This window comes from Mirounga leonina, unplaced genomic scaffold, assembly GCF_011800145.1.
Source record: "Mirounga leonina isolate KUSES-001 unplaced genomic scaffold, KU_Mleo_1.0 Mir_128, whole genome shotgun sequence".
Classification (NCBI taxonomy): Eukaryota; Metazoa; Chordata; class Mammalia; order Carnivora; family Phocidae; genus Mirounga; species Mirounga leonina.
Genome location: NW_023270320.1, coordinates 2,571,289 through 2,591,495, shown reverse-complemented (window position 1 = coordinate 2,591,495; position 20,207 = coordinate 2,571,289). Strand labels below are relative to the sequence as shown.

General features: G+C 35.1%; 1 protein-coding gene across 6 annotated transcripts in view; it reads right to left on the bottom strand.

Moving 5' to 3' along the window:
• Positions 1-20,207, bottom strand: part of KAT6A (lysine acetyltransferase 6A) — a 107,860-nt gene that overhangs the window by 28,072 nt on the left and 59,581 nt on the right. For 5 of the 6 annotated variants that reach the window (XM_035003953.1, XM_035003955.1, XM_035003957.1 and 2 more), the window contains 5 exons: positions 16,685-16,800; positions 15,804-15,885; positions 13,391-13,526; positions 11,748-12,064; positions 6,012-6,130 (listed from right to left, as the gene is read on the bottom strand). In XM_035003953.1, coding sequence (XP_034859844.1) covers positions 6,012-6,130; positions 11,748-12,064; positions 13,391-13,526; positions 15,804-15,885; positions 16,685-16,800 — 770 coding nt within the window. The remainder of the gene's footprint in view (positions 1-6,011; positions 6,131-11,747; positions 12,065-13,390; positions 13,527-15,803; positions 15,886-16,684; positions 16,801-20,207) is intronic. The other variant, XM_035003956.1, reaches the window with a different exon arrangement.

Below are 20,207 nucleotides of genomic sequence, written 5' to 3'. Positions count from 1 at the left end.
TGTGACTTGCATATATTAGGCCCTCAAGTATGTGCTGATCTGATGGACCAATAATCACAATGTCTCTCATATTTATAGTTGTCATTTATTCCTGAAAGCTCAACTTAATATTGTTTATCCTACCTGGTAAGCCCTCATTCTCTCCATTATACCTAAATCTGAATCATCCTTGAAGTCTGCTTCTTCTGTAATCATCTCCAATCATACCAACTCTTACTAATCTTAGTATACTCTGACCATATGGAACAATCTGTATCATTTAATATAGCAATGACTTACATTAATTCCTATTCTTATGTCACTATTTGCTGTTTATCTTCTATGTACCTTTCCCTACTTGGATTTAGTACATGCCTTATGATTTTGATGCCTCTATAACTTTTTTTTTTTATTTTAACAGCGTAATGCAGGATGCTATTGTGATTAAGGGCAGAAGATGTGAAGCCACATAGGCCTGAGTTCAAACTCCACTTCTGCCGTTACTAGTTATATAACTTCAGGAAAGTCACTCAACTAAAAGTCTTGGTTTCCTTATATGTAAAATGGTAAAAACAATCCTTACCTCACAGGATTAGGAGAGTTGCTGAATCTAATTTATTCCATTTCTAATAACTGTCTAATTCTTTATGCAAAGAAAACGATTATTTTAACAGCCCAGATTTCAAAAAATGCCCTGTTAACTTTCTACAGCCATACCAAAAAAAAAAAAAAAAAAGGCAATCAAATTCTTCAAAATTAGAAAGCATTAAAATTAGTACGGAAATATAATGTGCTATTTGGTGATATCTTATGTAAAAATCATTGTATATATTCCAAAAAGGCTATTATGTTCTAATGGGATGAGCTGAATACAAATGCTTCTTTCTGGTGATGGAACTTTAAAGAAAAATCATTTCCTCCAGGCCCATAAGGTTACTGTTGAAAAAAAAATTCCAAAACAAAAGCATATACTACTAATTTCTCATACTTTTTTCTTTTCAGAGGTGGCTCTTTTTTAGTGAATGTATTCATTGTATAGCTAATGAAGAAACATAGTACCAGATAAATGATATTCTTACTTCTCCTGAAATTAAAAAAAAAAATCAAAACCAATTAATAGATGGTCCTTTTTTATAAACATTTCAATAATTCTTGATTCAATTAGATAATGCACCATACAAAACTTCATTACTCAATAAAATCACTATGAGCAAATGTTGGATTTGCTTTTCTGGGCGTATTTCTTACGATGGTAAGCTCTATGAGAATAAAAACTATACCTTACTCATAGCCTCTAGACCGAGCACAGTTCCTAGAACCAAGATGGCATGCAATAAATGATAGGTTGTCGGTTGGATGAATTCAAAAATTAATTCCAGTATCACTTATCTTTTACTGGTGCAGCTGTGCGATCACCTAAGACCCTGTAATCTTCCTCCAATGTTTTTGAAACAAACTTTGAACGAGCTTCTACTAAGCCAGATCTAGTCTCTCAAAAATTACTTCATGTATTATCTTTGTAAATGTTTTCAAAACATCATATAATCTAAGCAATGGTAACTTTTTCCCAATTGGCTTCAATCCACTTTCTCTATTTCATGAAGTCAGAGAACCTGGGAGTCAACCCCGGTGTCCTCTTGCTCCTTCAAACAACACATCAAATCTATCACCAAGTTCTGCTGATTCCATCTCTAGAATATATTCTAAATCCATCCACTTCTCTCCCATTTCCACTGCCACCTCTCTAGTCTAAGCTACTGTCTTCTTTATCACTGAAAAAGCCTCTAAATAGCGTTTCTGTATTCCACTCTTGCCTAATTCTAATCCATTCTTCATATAGTGGCCAGAAAAAAAAATTTTAAATGCAAATCTGATCCTGCTATTTCCTTGCTAAAAATCACTCAATGGTTTCCTACTACAATTACAATAAAAACCCAAATCCTAACTAATGTCCTCAGCCTATCTCTCCAGCCTCATCTTGTGTGACTCTTTTATTCACTGTACTCAAGTTACACTGGTCTTCTTACAGTTCCTCAAATTTATGAAGTTCTTATATGCCTCAAAACATTTACACAGGCTGGAAAATTCTTCTCTCTAGCTCTTTGACTTGCTGACCTTCTACTCATCTTTTAGGTCTCTGTAAATTATTACTTCCCTAGAAGAGGAATCCCAACCTCCAGCAATCTAGATCAGGAAGCCCCTGTTATAATCTCTTGCTGCATTCTTATTTTCTTCCTATTACCTATCAGTTTGTAATTAAAGATTTATTTATATGACTGTTTATGTATACGACTGTTGTTTTATTGTCTCGCTCATGAAACTGAAAGCTTCATGAAAGTTGAGTTTATGTCCAAAAAAAAAAATGTAGAGTATGTCTTTTTGTTCACCCTACAGCTCTCATATCATGCCAGGCACATGAATACTAAATCAAAGAACCTCATGGAGAAATAACACCACCGTAAGAATTTTAGTTCACTGCCAATGAAAATAAGCACAAATCAGAATTCAAAAATCTAGCTCTTTATTTCCTTGGTGCCAGATACACACATGGACAATCACAAGTTTAATAAAATGCTGGAAGAAACACACAGTTAGCTAGATTACTGTTGATACAAATTTATAGTGTCTCCACTGGGCCTCAGCAAGGCTCAGCATCCCTTTTAACACTTTCTAGTCAATCTTTCTCCTCACACTGCTACTATTCCAACTCCTGCCAACCAGACATTTAGAAAAAAGGAAGAGAAATCCAGACAGAGGGAGGAGTAAGTACAAAGGCTCCAAGGCAGGAGGGTGCTTGGTTGTCTAAGAAAGAGGAGTCCTGTGGCTGGAGTCAAATGAACAAGGGCCAGAACAAGGGGAGTAGCCAAAGAAAAAGGCAGCCATGAGATGCTACTGGGTCTTAAAGATAAGGATAAAAACTTTGTTAAAAATTCTAGGCAAGTGCTTGCTTCAGCAGCACATATACTAAAAATTCTAAACAAGACTGAAAGACATTAAAGGTTTTCTGTGCAGAGGAGTGGTATGATCTAACTTAAGTTTGAAAATATTTACTCTGGCTCCTGTATAAAGAATACAGACTGGATATTGGGGTGAGGGACAAAAGTAGAAGCAAGAAGATTAGTCTAGGGATATTACAACAGCCTAATCAAGAGATAATGGTGGCTTAGAATAAGGTAGTAAAGGTAGAAATAGATAGAAGTAGTCCTATTCTGGATATATTTTGAAAGTGGAACCACTAGGATTTGCTGATGGATTAAATATGGAGTATGAAACAGAGAGAGAGAGAGAGAGAGAAAATCAAGATACCTCTTTGGACCTGAGCAAGTAAAAAGACAAAACTGCCATTTACTCCCACTTTCCACTAAAAGAAACCAAGGATTCTTAGAGAAATGGCTGAATCTACAGCTAGAACAGTAAGAGCCGAGAACATATCACTGTGGTCAAAAGTAATGATGATATATACAAATATCGAATCATTATGTTGTACAACACCTGAAACTAACAGAATGTTATATGTCAATTACACCTAATTTTAAAAAAGAGTTGAATAAACTGGACAGAGTTAAAAAAAAAAAAAAAAAAGACAGGGAGACATGTCAAAAGGACACAGCAGCTGGCTTGAAGAGGCTCCCCTGCCCAAATCTGGAACAATGTAAGCATCAAAATAAATATCGATAGCAACAAATTATAATTCATAAAATAAGAATCTTTGAGTCTAAATGGAATGAATAGATAAACAGGAAGAAAAAAAGCCTCTTCCTTACAGTAGAATGCCAATTAATAAACTTCATAAAGAAATAATGGAATTAGAGAATCATCTGTTTAGCAACCAACAAAGTAATAGTTTCAGGCAAGAATCACCATTGGATGCTAAATCCAGTGGGTAAAAGTTTGGTGAGAAACAGGATACTTACATGGTTTCAAAGTGTATTGCCAGAAGATACTTAGAGAAGGAAAATAATTTACAGAGAAGAAATTCCACCTTAACGAAGTGTTCAGAGTTAACATCACTTGTAACAGGACACATAAATACTACATACCTCCATATCATGCACAGAGGACACATCACCTCTATAGTATTTCTGCCCAAAGTGGATCACCTGAATCTCATCTTGATGAAACATAAAACAAGCTCAAAGTGATGGACAGTCTATGAAATAAACGACCTATGCACTTCAGAAATGTCAAAATCATGGAAGATAAAGACTGAAGAATTGTTCTACATTAAAGGAAACTAAGGAGACATGACCATTAAATGAAACACATGATCCTAAACTGGGTAACAACCCAGGGCAAGTTGTTTTTTCCTTTTGCTATAAAAGAACATTAGTAGTACAACTGATAAAATTTGAATAAAATCTTCAGATGGGATAATATACTTTATCTGCGTTAAATTCCCGATTTGATGATCATACTATGATCATGTGCAAGAACATCCTTATTTTTAGGAAATATGCACAGATGAGTAGGAATAAAAGGACATTACCATTATGTCTGCAACTTAGAAAAAAAGTTCCTCAAAAAAGGAACAACCACCTCCTCCTTTGAATTTCCACTGAACTCCATGTAAATTTCTACTATAGCATCTGTAACAATTTGTTTTTCTTATTGGTAGGAAAAGAAATGTGCCTTCAGTGGTTAAACAACCTGCCCAAAGTAGAAGTCAGTAAATGACAAACCACAAATTGAACCAAGATCTAGGTGACTCAAAGCCAATACTTTGTTAAATCATAAGACGGCAGAATGCTCAGCAAATGTTTGCTATTTATACTGTTTTTATTTTTCAAAAATACTGGCATAATGACCTACACAAACAATCTATTCACAAATGGGTTTCTTAATCCAAAGAGTGTCACCTATACAACAGGAATCCCCAGCATCAGCCTTATAAACTCTTACTTTCAAGACAAGAGAGAGAACTCAACTTGGCCAATAGTGAGTTGGTGGCAAAGAAAGAAAAGACACAGGATAAATTAACATAATCTAGAAGAGCCTTTATGATCTAGCCCTTGCGCTTTTCCAATCTCATCTCTTATCGTTATCTATACCTAATATTCTTTATCCTATGTGAAAATTTATTCCCACAATTAAGCATGTTTTCCCCCATTTTCAAGTCTTTGCGCTTCTTTTCCTTCTGATTATATGGGAACCCATTGCTTGTCATCCTGATAAACTCGTACATATTCTTTAAGACCAGCTCATATAGTATTTTCCCTAAATGAATCCTCCTCTGACCTCCCCAAGCACAGGTAGATGCTATCCTCCCAAAACATTATGTACCCTACAATTAAACCTTCCACATGAATGAAATTATTTATTTACAAGTCTCTCCTAGACTATACTTGAGAGAAGGAATCCTGTCATTCACTTGGGCATCTTTAGCATCTGAAGCATAAGTAGGTTCTCTGTCTATACATTTATATCTTGCTACATGTCCCAAAGGATTAAGGCAAAAGCATTTAATAAATATTTCTAGCAGTAATGAATATGAGTGTTTTATCACTTGAAAAAAGCTTGGTTTTTGTTTTTTGGTTGGTCAAATCCCAAACTCTTCTTCATTCATTGACAGAAAATAAATAAACCAAACTCATTTAATACTGGTAGTCAAGGGGTACCTGCGTGACTCAGTCAGTTAAGCGTCTGACTTCGGCTCAGTTCATGATCCCAGTCTCCTGGGACCAAGCCCCGCATCAGGCTCCCTGCTGGGCGGGGGAGTCTGCTTCTCCCTCTACCTCTGCCCCTCCCTCGGCTCGTGCTCACAGGCACGTGCGCTTTCTCTCTCTCTCAAAGAAAGAAATAAAATCTTTATTAAAAAAAAAATACTGGTAGCCAAAAGAAACTTGTTTATCTGCAAAACCAAAGCAGTCATAATGGATTTAAAAGGAATATGTTAACAAGCAGACTATGTATATACACAAACCACATCTATTAGCAGATCAGACCGATAAATAAATTGCTGTTACTGCTTTACCCAGGATCCTGTTTCTTGTCCATGACCAAATTATTTGTCCAATCTGAATATCCAACTTTACCTGCAGTGCTTGTTCTTGGATATCACGAAATAATTCCATATCTTTCTCAGTCATGATTTCCTGGCTCCCAAAAAGCCGTTCCTCACTTTCTTGTTTGCCATCCCAGCCATCCTGATTGTCTGCACATAAAAAAAGAGCTCATATGTTATTAATATTATCCTTAGTTTAATAATTTCAGTTTGAAGACCTTAATATTATTTTTACAAGAGAAGAGGATAGCAATAAACTGACACCTATAAAGATGGGTCAGTAAATAATAAGTAAATATTGTATCTGCTTATAATGAAAACCTGACCTGTCCTAAAACTTCTTAAAATTATTACATAACTAAATTTCAACTTCATTAGTATGTTATATTTTAGTATACTATAATATATACATGTATATAATATATACGTACATATATGTGAATATACAATACATGCAATTATATATTATAATATATACAAAAGTTTGATGAGCACCATGTGATGTATAGAAGTGTTGAAACACTATACTGTACACTTGACTAATACTACATAATATTATACTGTGTATGTTAACTAACTGTAATTTAAATAAAAATGTAAAAGAATAATAATATATACAAAAGCAGAACAGAAAAAAGGTCTAAGGAATATGAAACTTTGAAATAATATGAATAAAAAATTTTTAGTATGGATTTAATATATCAAAATTCAAATACTGCTGTTTTCATTCTTTGGTAGTATGGAAGAAGTTTATGTTACAGTAGGACATGATTTTCATCACATGGGACCAAAACACAGAAAATTTGTTCCTTTTATAAACCTTAATGATCCTGTGATCTTCATAAGGCCAGTACATTCTTATCTCAGCAAGAAGATAACCTTCGAAATAACTACCATACTCCCCTCACATTCTGGGTGCCCTTTTAAATAAGCAAAACTCCACAAATCTGAGGATCACAGATGATAATCCTCTAGGTAAGTATGACAAATTATAATAATCATTCAGTAAATGATGTATCTTCCTCACATGGGCAAGGAAATTCATGAAAGGAGTATTGGGGGATTATGTAGATCATTATCTTCTACACTTGCAGATGACACCGCCGATAGACTAATTTCCTATTTGTGTAAGTAATGGCAGAAAAGACCAATTTGTGACAGTTCTTTTCAAATTAAATAGAATATAGGGCGTCTGTTATTCACTTAATGTAAGAAGAATAAGGACAAGGACTCACCACTGAAAATATTCCCAAACTGAAAAATATGTATCTGAAGATACTATGTGACTTTAATGCCCCCTAGTGCATTATACAGATGGATGCAGGCACAGATCATTCAGCAGCATTCTATCAGATGGTGCAGACTGTTCCTTAAACTCTACAATTCATAAACTTACAAAGCCAATTACAGCAAAAACACCAATGCAAAAAGTCAATACCGATTCTCCATATGCTTTATACATTTTCTCTAATAATTTCTATTTCTAAAACTTTCCAGGAGATCCTTTTTTTTTTTTTTTAATATTTTTATTTATTTATTTGACAGAGAGAGGGAGAGTGGGAGAGGGAGAAGCAGGCTTCCCGCGGAGAAGGAAGCCCGACGCGGGGCTCGATCCCAGGACCCTGGGATCATGACCTGAGCCGAAGGCAGACGCTTAACCGACTGAGCCACCCAGGCGCCCCATCCAGGAGATTCTTGTAATAATCCATCTCCAGTGAAACACTTAATTCAAAAATGCCTTTCACTAGGATCTGCTTTAGATTCCTTCCTCCTAGGTCCAACCTAAATGGCTTGCATATTTTCTTAGGTAAATGTACTCAGACTGGAACTACCGTGTACATGGCTGATAAAGACATGAAAAGTACTTAAGCACTTACAGAGTAATTAGTTGATTGCCATTCTGGTGAAAAGCCAATCAATACAGCATAAAAAGGGGGACCTGACAATGATGATTTCCTCTCCTGTGCTGGACCAATCAACCATTTATACAAGCAGGAATGAAGAAGCACTGAATATAATCACCAATGAGACATTCAGAGGAAGGAAATTAACGTTAAGAAATTCTCTTGCAGTATAAGAAATACTACATCTTTGGCCCTTGTGACCCAAAGGAGTCCATTCTCATTCTTCTACTTTCCTCAGACGCTTTTTTACTTACTTCACAGGGTTAAGTCTGTAAACTCACGGCACTAAATAGCAATGAGACTAGTTTAAACTTTAATTATCAAGACAGCTAATGACTTGAATTACCTGCTACACTATTAAGTCTTCTCTACAGATCTTTTCTACTTTGAAAACTAGGGAACTCAGCCTGATACACAAGTATGAAGTGAATAAAAAGAGGGGATGCTACAACTGATACCACAGAAATACAAAAATCATAGAAGGCTACTACGAACAATTATACCTCCAAAAACGTGACTATCTAGAAGAAATGGATAAATTCCTGGAAACATATAACCTACCAAGACTGAATCATGATGAAATAGAAAATCTGAACTGACCAATTACTGCTAAGGAGATTGAATCAATAATCAAAAACTTCCCAACAAACAAAAGCTTCACCGGTGAATTCCACCAAATATTCAAAAAACACTTAATACCATCCTTCTCAAACTCTTCCAAAAATAAAAGAGGGAACTCTTTCAAGCTCATTTTATGAGGCCAGCATTACCTAAGCCAGTCAAAGAAAGAAAATTACAGGTCAATATCCCCAATGAACATAGATGCAACATAGATCCTCAACAAAATATTAGCAAACTGATTTCAACAATACAAGAAAAGGGTCATCATACACCATGATCAAATAGGATTTATTCCAGAGATTTAAGGATGGTTTAATATCCACAAATCAGTCGATACACCACAACAACAAAATGAAAGATAAAAATCAGATGATCATTTCAAGATATGCAGAAAAAGCATTTGACAAAATTCAACATCCATTTATGATAAAAACTCTCAACAAAGCAGGTATAGAGAGAACGTACCTCAACATAATAAAGTCGTATATGACAAGCCCACAGCTAACCTACTCAATGGTGAAAAGCTGAGAGATTTTCCTCTCTTTAAGATCTCTCTAAGATCAGGAATAAGACAAGGCTACCTACTCTCACTACTTTTATTCAACATAGGATTGAAAGTCCTAGCTAGAGCAATTAGGCAAGGAAAAAAATAAAAGGTATCCAAGTTGGAAAAGATTTGCAGATGACATAACAGAGAAAACCCTAAAGACTCCATCAAAAAACTCTTAGAACTAATAAATGAATTCAGTAAACTTGAAGGATACAAAATCAATACACAAAAATCTGAATTGTTTCTATACACTAACAATGAACTACCAGAAAAAGAAATTAAGAAAACAATCCCATTTACAATTGCACCAAAAAGAGTAAAATATCTAGTATCTAGGAATAAATTTAATCTAGCAGGTGAAAGACCTGTACATTGAAGACAAAACACTGTGTGTGTGTGTTGTGTGTACACACACATATATATGACATTAATGAAAGAAATTAAAGACACAAATAAATGGACAGATATTCCATGCTCATGGATTGGAAGAATACTGTTAAAATGTCCATAGTACCTAAAGCCATCTATAGACTCAAAGCAATCCCCATCAAATTTCTAATAGCATTTTTCACAGAAATGGAAAAAAAAAATCCTAAAATTTGTACACAACCACAAAAGAATCCAAATAGCCAAAGCAATCTTGAGAAAAAAGGACAAAGCACTAGAGCTCCCTGATTTTAAACTATATTACAAACCTACAGTTATTAAAACAGTATGGTGTTGGCATAAAAACAGACACAGAGATTAATGCAACAGAAAAGAGCACCTATAAATAAACCCGTATATATATGGTCAGTGAATTACAACAAAAGAGCCAAGAATATACAATGGGGGAAAAGACTGCCTTTTCAATAAATAGTGTTGGGAAAACCGGACAGCCACATGTGAAAGAATGAAACTACACAACTCTCTTACACCACACACAAAAAGTAACTCAAAATAGATTAAAGACTCGAATTTAAGACCTGAAACTGTAAAACTCCTGGAAGAAAACATAGGCGATAATCTCCTTAACATAGTTTTTGACAATCATTTTTTAAATCTCATACCGAAAACCAAAAGCAAAACAAAACAAGCTGGACTACATCAAATTAAAAAGCTTCTGCACAGCAAAGGAAACCATCAACAAACTAAAAAGGCAACCTACTGAATGTAAAAAGATATTCGAAAATCATATATCCAATAAGGGGTCAACATCCAAAATATACAAAGAACTCATTCAACTCAATAGCATAAAACAAACAACCCACAGGGCACCTGAGTGGCTCAATCGGTTAAGCCTCTGACTCTTAATTTCGGCTCAGATCAAGATCTCAGGGTCGTGAGATCGAGCCCTGTGTTGGGCTCTGTACTGAGCATGGAGCCTGCTTAAGATTCTCTCTCCCTCTGCCTCCCCCCTCTTCCATGCTCTCTCTCTCTCAAAAAACAAACAAAAAACCCCACAAAAACAATCCACTTAAAAATGGGCAGAAGATCTGAACATTTTCCCAACAAACACGTAAAAATGGGCCACAGGTACATGAAAAGATGCTCTACATCATTAATGAACAGTGAAATGGAAATCAAAAACACAAGGAGATACCACCTCACACCTGTCAGGATGGCTATTATCAAAAAGACTAGAAATTATAAATGTTGGTGAGAATGTGGAGAAAAGGGAACCTCTGTGCACTGCTGGTGAGAATGTATATTGGTGCAGCCACTATGGAAAACAGTACAGAGGTTCCTCAAAAGATTAAAAAGAACTGCCATACAATCCAGCAATTCCACTTCTGGGTATGTAATCCAAAGAAAACAAAAACATTCATTTGAAAAGATATATACACCCCCGTGTTCGCTGTAGAATTATCTACAGTAGACAAGATATGTAAATAACCTAATGCATCAATGGATTAAGGAAACTGTGGTGTTTGTGTATAACATTATTCAGCATAAATAAATAACATACATACATATATACATACATACATACCAAACTCACAGATAAAGAGAACAGATTGGTTGTTTGCCAGAAGAAAGGTGGGAGGTAGAGGGTAAGAGAAATGAGTGAATTATTTTTTTGTTTTTTAGTTTCAATAAACAGAATTTTAAATAAATAAATGAAAATTAGGAAAGTTAGCCTAATACATAAGTAAATGGTCTGAAGTTGTAGTTCTCTCCCTTTCTCTCTTTTAAAGTATAATTCATGAAATATTACAACTATATTTGCCAAGATTTGAAGTAGAAATATCAGTGACCTTATCATACTCGCATGTATTTTGGTCTTTTCTCTATGCTTAGATCAACAGCATTTTATCCACCCATACTCTTTCCAATTTCCTTCTGGAAATAATCATCATGATGCTCATCACATGATTTGTTTTGTAATTTATGAAATGTAAAGATATCCTTGATTTAAGGTCAATACCTTAAATTTCTATAAGATTCTTTGCGGTTCTACAAAAAAAAAAAAAAAAAAAAAAACACCATCTTTTGCCTAAGAGTTCCTATTTGCCCACTCTTAAAATTTCATCTCCAGCCTCTCAATCCCTGCCACAGTCACCACCTTACTTTAATCTAAATATGTACCTTTAATATGTTCTTCTAGTCCATAACCATAGATAATAATCAACTGTAAATCTATTCTAGATAACTAGTGTTATTCCAAATAATACACTTTGGGAATACATTTTGCTTCTAAGTAAACTTTTACCTGTGGGCCAATCTGAAGTGCTCGATTTTCTGTTGCCCTTTTTCCTGATTCTATATTGCTCAGAGTAGTCTACCACTTCCCCTCGAGGTTTCCGCCCATCGGGGGAAGGGGTGAAGAATTTGGTAAGGCCATCAATGAGCCCTTTGGTTTTCTTGTTGAATTTCAAGGGGACACTGCTATCTCTGCAGAAGTCCAAGCCATCTATTCGCTCTAAATATCCTTCTTCTGATGACGATGCTGATTGGCTGGAAAGGGTGATTTTACGTTTCCGGCCCCTTCCCGGACCAGTTCGAACTTTGCTGAAGGGACCTTTTGATCTAAAAAAATCAAACAGGTAAAAGGGTAACTATTAAAAAAGAAATCCTTGTAAGGTTTCTATTTAATATATAACATGTAATTAGTAAATAACCTCTAGTTTTATTTAAAAAACTATATTGTTAAGACTATTCCATAAACCATAAATATTATAGGAATGAGAAGTAATATTGTTATTAGAAATAATATTTTTGGAGAGTCTAGTATTTTATAGCAAAAAGAATCTTAAGGTTGGGAGTCAGAAGGAATGTTTAAGTCATAATTCTGCCACTTTCTAGCTACACGTCTTAGAGAAATCACATTCTGTCTAAACACCATTGTCTTCATCTATAAAATGAGAGTTGGACCAGAGAACAATTAAGACCCTTCCAGGTATAGAGTCCTATGATCTCTGTATCAACTCAGAGTTACACTTTTACCTCTAAACACAAAGTCAGGAATCAAAAGATCATCTTATAGGAAAATTAAAGCCTGATTTAAGATTTAGAATATGAACTACAATACTGGTGCTGTATATTTCAAGCTGCTAATGCCCATTCCTTTCAGTTATTATCTTCAAGACAGTCTAAAGTGTAGGAAAGGTGGGTAAAATTTTTAAGAATACAGGTTTACAGGCTTAAAGATATCTTACATATCATCAAAAGGGAATTACTATAGACACTCACACACACACACAAAAAAGAATTAGCTACTGAATCTTGCCCCACGTCCTCCAGATATAGCCCAGTTTCCTAGTCCACAAGGGATAATTATATCCCTGATTTCTGCTAACAGATGAAAAACACATTATTTTATTTTACATCAGGACATAGAAATGGGACTTGGCTATGACCTCAACAGCAAAAGTTATCCAGTGATTATTTGTACATATAATATAAATAAACTACTGAGACCACATTAGGAGAGGAATCTGGGAAATGCTATAATATAATTTTTTCTTTGTTTACATACGAGCAATATAAGGCAGTGTTTAAGAGTTAGACTTTGGTGCCAAACTACTTGTGGGTTTCAATCCCAGTTCAACACTTACTATAGACTGTGCAAGTTAATCTACTGTGTTGTAGTTTCCACCTTTGAAAAATAAGAGTAACAAAAATACTACTTCATTTGGTTGTTGAGAAAATTAAATGATCAACGCATCGTAAGGCACTTAGGACTTTATTCTAACTTGGCACTTTATTAAGAGTTCAGTAAGTATAGCCATTATTATTACATAAAAGTGCCAATTGTAACAACTGGAATTTTTTTCACAAGGCAAACAAGTGACTCCTACACCAAGAGAAGACCCTATCCTTTTCTCCCCTCACCTTGCCACAAGTACAACTTACACCGTGTTTTGTTTCTTTAACCTGTTTTTCGGACGTCCAATTGGGTTAGCATAGCGCCGTTTTATCTGTGCTGCCTTCTTCTGTAGAAGTTTCCGTCCTTTTTTCCTAGGTCGACATATTTGACATATCCACATGCCTATAAAAAATACAATTCCACATAAAGCACAAAAGGCAGAGATACATGGAAAGAGTTCAGATACTCTAGTAGGAGTTCTTAACCTTTCTTAGGTCAAGGACTCCCATTTAAAAATCTGATGGAAGCCCCTTAGAAAAATAAACATGAAAACGTATACACACAAAATTCTACAAACAACTGGAAAAGACTCACAAATATCCTAAAGCCCACATATGGCTGAAGTCCACTGATCCTCGTTAAAAAGCCCTGCTCTACCCCCTGGCACCCAGATTATTAGTTTCCAATTACCATTCTATAAGAAAAGAAGCCAGGTTTCCATAGAGTAATAACTGATTCCAGGACTGGAGCAAGGAAAATACTTGATAACCTGGAGCATCTTACAGTGCCAGAAAATGGAGAAGTGCTCAAAAGATGAGGAAGGCATGTCAAAAGGACCTAGAAGCCAACTTGAAAGACCTCCCAATAGCCAAATCTGGGTAATTCTGAGCAAAGAAAGGGATAATCACATCAATGGATTATAACCTATTGAATAAAATATCCATGAGTCCATTAATAATATAATAATTGAACAAATAAATAGGAAAAGGGATAGCTCTTCCTTGTAGCAGAATTCCAATTAATAAATGTAGAAGGGATGATGGAAGCAAAAAAACCATCATCATGTAAACACCAAACTAAAATTAGGGCAAACAAGAATCACTGATGGATGCTAAAGTTAGTACAGGAGGAAAAAGAGTAACTTTAAGGTCAGGTTTCTACTGTAATCAAGTGACCAGTTAACATTACCAGTAATAAGACATATTCGTATTATACACCCACACTACAATGCACTAAGAAGGATACAGTATCACTTCTGTGTTGTTCTTATCAAACTTCATAATCTTAATTTAATCATGATAAAGAAAGAGACAAGCCTAAATTTAAGGACTTTCTACAAAATAGCTGGCCAGTTTCTTCAAAAGCGTCAAGGTCAGGAAAGACAAAGAATTAACACAGACTGGAAGAGACTAAGGAAATATGACAATTAAATGCATTGTGAAATCCAGGACCGGATTCTGGACCACAAATTCAAATACAGTCTACAGATTAGTTAATTGTATCATATCAATGTCAGTTTCCTGGTTTCAGTAATTGTACGACGGTTTTATAAGATGTTAACATTAGAAGCTGGTGGTGGCTGAAATAAGAAGTCTCTGTACTATTTTTGCCACTTCTCTGTAAGTTGCAATTACTTCAAAATAAAATGATTCCTGCTTTAAGCTGCAATGAAACTTTTGTAGGCACTATACACAGGAATGAAGTCCTAAGAAAATCTTTCTTATCTTGAAGGATTCTCAGAAGGCCTTCTGCCCAGACTTCAAATAAATGGAAGAGGTAGGAAAGGGGTATTTATTCTTCCAATACATATAAATCTTAGACTTTTCAAAAGGTAACAACCAACAGAATGATGTAAGAGGGACTCAAGTAGGATCCTAAGTGGAATAACTTGACTATACCTAAGGTTCAGTCCTTGCCATCCACAGGAAAATTTTTCCCAAGAAGAAATTATCAAATATCCTATAAGCATTTTACTTAAGAAACCTATTAAGTCACAAAATCAGAGTTAAAAATGGAATTTGTGATAAGGAAAAAGCAGGAGAGACTAACTGGACTTTTTTTTTTTTTAAGAAACTATAAGCATATAATAAGATGGATGCTCAACCACCAGGCAGTTATCTTCCAACCAAATACCTTTCAAGGAACAGGAGTCAAAAGAATAGAATAACATTAAGCTGTACTCTTATGAGTTAGGGCACAAAAATTACTCATTTGCAAATCATTTTATTAAAACATTTTTTTAAGTTTTGAATAAACCAGAGATGCTCTAGGCCTTTCAAAAGTGATGAACGGTGAAATAATCAATACTGATATAATCAACATGATCTAATACAATTTCATTTCTTCCTTTACAGAAAGAGATATTTCAAAATATTACACAAGGCAAGTATTTTGTCCTCTAGCTACAGGACTGGCAAATATTCATTCATAAATGAACTACTTCGCTCTCCACGGATACTTAAACATCAAAAATAGAGGAAAATAATAAATCCATACACATAAGAACGTTAGGATGCCTCAATAGACTATCCCCACCTTTAAGGAGACAGCTCTCTTCCTACTTATACAATCCCAAATAGAAAGATGCAAATTATTCTTTCATTTAACAAAGTAGATAAAAGGTGCTTTCACTAACATGCCCTTTATACTGCCAATCTGATTTCAGAATGTATTTCTCACCTTTTGGCATCCGGGTGAGTGGCGGATCACAACACTCCATGTGAAAACCTCGGTCACAGGAATCACAAAAGAGCATGTTATCCTAAAAAAGAAAAGGACAGTTTTGCTTAACCTTATGAAACAAAAACATGTGAGGATTACAACTTCATAAAATCTAGGAAGCTTCAATGATCTCATAAAGGAGATGAACTACCATAACAGTAAAACCTTCTTTAATTTGTATTTACTGAGTTAATGGACAGTCTGAGTTAGCACAAGTTTTGCTTCAACAAACCTTTAATAAAGAACTACGGTTTCATAACTTTCAAGTTTATCCAGTAACCAGATATAAGCTAACTTTAGTTTTCTAATGGAAAAGAGAAAAGAACCATTTGTAGTTAATATACTAACTGACCATTCCTACTAAGTGAATGCCTCCATACTACTCAAATTTCAGGAGTATTTCTTTAGGGGAGGCTGGGTAGCTCAGTCGTTAAGCGTCTGCCTTCAGCTCAGGTCAAAATCCCAGAGTCCTGGGATCGAGCCCGACATCACATTGGGCTCCCTGCTCAGCAGGAAGCCGGCTTCTCCCTCTCCCACTTCCCCTGCTTGTGTTCCCTCTCTGTCAAATAAGTAAATAAAATCTTAAAAAAAAAGGGGGGGGGTTCTTTAAAGTAGCTTAGTCTCTCTGCAAACATATAATTAAGGTGCTTTACCTAGAAAGAATTGAAGTCTCAAGGAGTAAGTATTCTAAACTAATGATGTGTAATTTAAAGAGACTCCTGTTTCAAATTCTGCTGGATCAAGTGACTAAAAACTAGCCAACAATACTTAAAGGAAATTACCAGTTGTACATTCTACTTCTAAGTGAAATATTCACGTTGTAAGGCAAAGATACTCACTGCATTTTTGCCTTGATCTCGACAGGAGCTGCATGTTTTACACTCAATGCACTGCCACCGTAAGGCCTTCACTCTAACCGTTAGTTCAGGGGAAAACTTTAAACAGGATGGATGACCTAGTAAGAGGAGAAAATTCTCAAATGAAACAATCAAGGATCATTTTGTAATTGTATTAAAGGAATAATGTAGAAAAAGGCAATTACCTTAAATCAAAAAGGTATCAAAAAAAAGATGCTCTTGGAAGCTTGCCAGACATGTCTCATCAGGACTTGGCATTCCTATTCAGTTTTATTGATGCTAAACAGTACTTAGTACACCACCTCCCCCCACAATGTGATTATAAAAAACCTGACAAACTCCTAAATTTTATTAAGCCTGCATTAAAGCATTATGTGAGTACACATGCTTATATGTATACCAACACACAGCATGCCCAGGCCATTTCTGGAAGGATACACAAAAACTGTTTGCAACTGTAATGTCCTAGGATATGAAGCTATAACTATTTTGAAGGAGAAGGATTTTACCTTTCACTTCACACTTCTGTGCTCTCAATTTTTAAAACAGTAACATACTACTTTTATAACCAAAAATACATTTTTATTAAATCCCATCATTTAAAGTGAGTTATTTTAGCTAAAAACTAAAATCTAAGCAATATTTCTATTGTGATCAGAATTAACAGTAACAGGGAAAAAAAGTCTCCTCTTCCAAGAGTTAGTATCCATTTGATTATCAAATTTTAAGAAGTAAGTCTGCCCTCACTCTGAAAAGATCTGTCCCTTTCCTCTAAAAGTTGGTTACATTTTTATTTTTCTTTGGTGAGAGAAAGGGCTAGTTATATTATTTTCTCTCCTCTCCTTTCTATTCCTAAATAAATTTCTCTTTTATGAGATGCTATGAAGTTTACTATCAAAACATCACTGACATCAAAGGAAAATGATAAAGTGTAAAAATCTCATTCATAATCTCTTCTTCCTAGATTAGCCATTCCCTGTTCTACTTTTCCTTTTTAGATTTGCTAAAAGCCCTTGCACAGTTTTAATTATAGGGTATGTACACTTTTATTTTGCTTTTCTTCATCCTTTTAGTCAAGTAAACGTTATATTTATATTCCTTAAACTGAATAATTCCACTGAGTTGATACCCTATAACCTACCTCGCCATTTCCCTATTGTTAACTATTTAAACTATTACCCATAATAGAACACTACAATGAATTATTTTATGTTTACAGATTCTTTCCTTCTTTTAGATTAATTCCTGAAAGTGGGGTTGGTAAGTGAAATGAAAGAAACATTTCTGTAGCTTGAGTAGATATGCACTGCCAAATCATGTTTCCAAATCCTCCGATATAATATCTAGTGCTACCAGCAAAGTGCAAATGTTTTACCACGATTTCATCAGCTCTAGGTTTGGGTTCTCTTATTGTTCAAATTTTATTATTATAAAAGATATAAAATGACACTTCACTGCTGCACTGGTACGCATGCTTATTATTACTTGGGTAAAATGTTTTCTTAGTATGTTCAACAATTAACTTTCTCTCTTAGAAACTACCTGTTCATAGGCTCTGACCTTTGGACTTCATGCTAGAAATGTAAACATGCTCTTCACACTTTATAGCTTTTGGCCCTTTACCATATTTAATGCAATTATTTTCCCCAAACAATTCTTTAAAAATTTTCTTTTTAATTTTGGGTATTTTAGAAAGTTTGGAAAGTATCAACTTTTTAATTTTGGGTATTTTCGAAAGTTTGGAAAGTATCAACTGTCATATATTTGACTATATCCATAGTTTTTTCCTTTGTTACTGTAATAGCCAGGGTCCAAGCTGCCTTCCAAACATTCTTGCCTTTTGGCAAAAATACCAATTGACACCTGTGTAGTTCCTCCCACACTAAACAGGGCTGATCTGTGTGCTGAAATGACAAGCTAAGGCTAGGTAATAAAAGATATTGCACCTTGTTCTCTCTCTCAGATACCTGCTTGGGGGAATCCAGCTTCCATGCTGTGGGCATGCTTGCAGCCCTCTGAAGAAGTCCACATGGCAAAGAGCTGAGGCTCCCTGGCAAGAGGCAGCATTAACGTGCCAGCCACGTAAGTCAGTCAATGGAAGCCTTCAGGTAACTGAGTACCAGTTAAAATCTTGACTGCAACCTCATGAAAGATCCCAAGTCAAAATCACTCAGGTAAGCCACTCCCAAATTCCTGACTAACAGGAACATGAATTAAAAAATACTGCTTTTAGCTGCTACATTTTGGAGTAGTTTATTTCCACAGTAACAGATAACCAATAGTTATTTATTCTAATAGTTCTTTAAAAGTTCCCTCTATTGTTTTCAAATTGCAAAGAACTCAGAGACCATCTCAAATATAATGGGTCTTACAAGGCAGGGCTACCACACAACTCCCCGCCCCCCATTTTATTCCCATCTCACCTGAGCAGATCTATTTTTATCTGTTTTATAATACTTAGGGTCCTATATGATTTTTTAAGGATTCTACTATGAAAATAGTTTGGAAATCACTGCAATGTAGGATATGTCACTATATTTTTGTCTAATATTTTATGATTTTATGGTTTATATTTTACTGTAAAATCCATCCAGACTTCATTTTGGTTTGTGATACTATGCTAGATATGATCACCTACTACTCGAGATCTTTTGCCACCGCCTTCAAAAGCCTTCTGTAAATAAAATCCAAAAAGCTGAAAGCTATACTTCCTAGACTCCTTTGCAGCTAGGCTCTAGATATGAATTAAATTCTACCAACTGGATGTGTTTGAGTGATTTTTTGAAAGGGAGAAATGAAACAAAGACCACTTTTCTCCTGGTACTGACTGTTTTCTAATGATAAAGTCATGAAAATGCCAGTACGCATCCACTCTTCACCTTCATGGCTATCCAGAGGCAATTGTGGTAATGGCCAAATTCAGTCTTTCAATAATTCAAATTCAGCTACAGTCCTGTAGCAGCCTCCTGCTTCCACCTCTTCCAAATGGAGGCAGATATAAGTGACTCCTCTGGTGGATCAGTTCTGTGATATTCCAGAATCAGTCCTTAAAGCCCAGCTTAGAGCTTTCCTCTTTAGCCCTTCTAATAATTCATAAACATCTGGTCCTGGTATTAAATTTCTTTCCTCTTGAAGTATCTTAGTGGTTTCTGGTTTCTCAACTAAATAATGATTGTTACAGATATAAAACACTGAAAATTAAGCCAATGATCAAAGATAATATATAATGTTGGTTTACTAATACGGCCTTCCTACAAAAACTTGTAAGATCTGAAAATGTAGACCAAGAATATCTCTGGAATTGACAAACTAGGAGAGTCTTTGCAAAATCATTTTTAGAGCCCAGGATTTCACACAGCTCACTAAATTGCAGTGTCAACATTCCATTTCCCAGCGTGAATATGTAAGTTTCTATCAAGAAACACAGATCTGTTATCATCCTGGTTCTATTCATAAAGCCTGAGGCATAAATCAAGAAAGATAAGTAGTGATTATTAAAGAAACT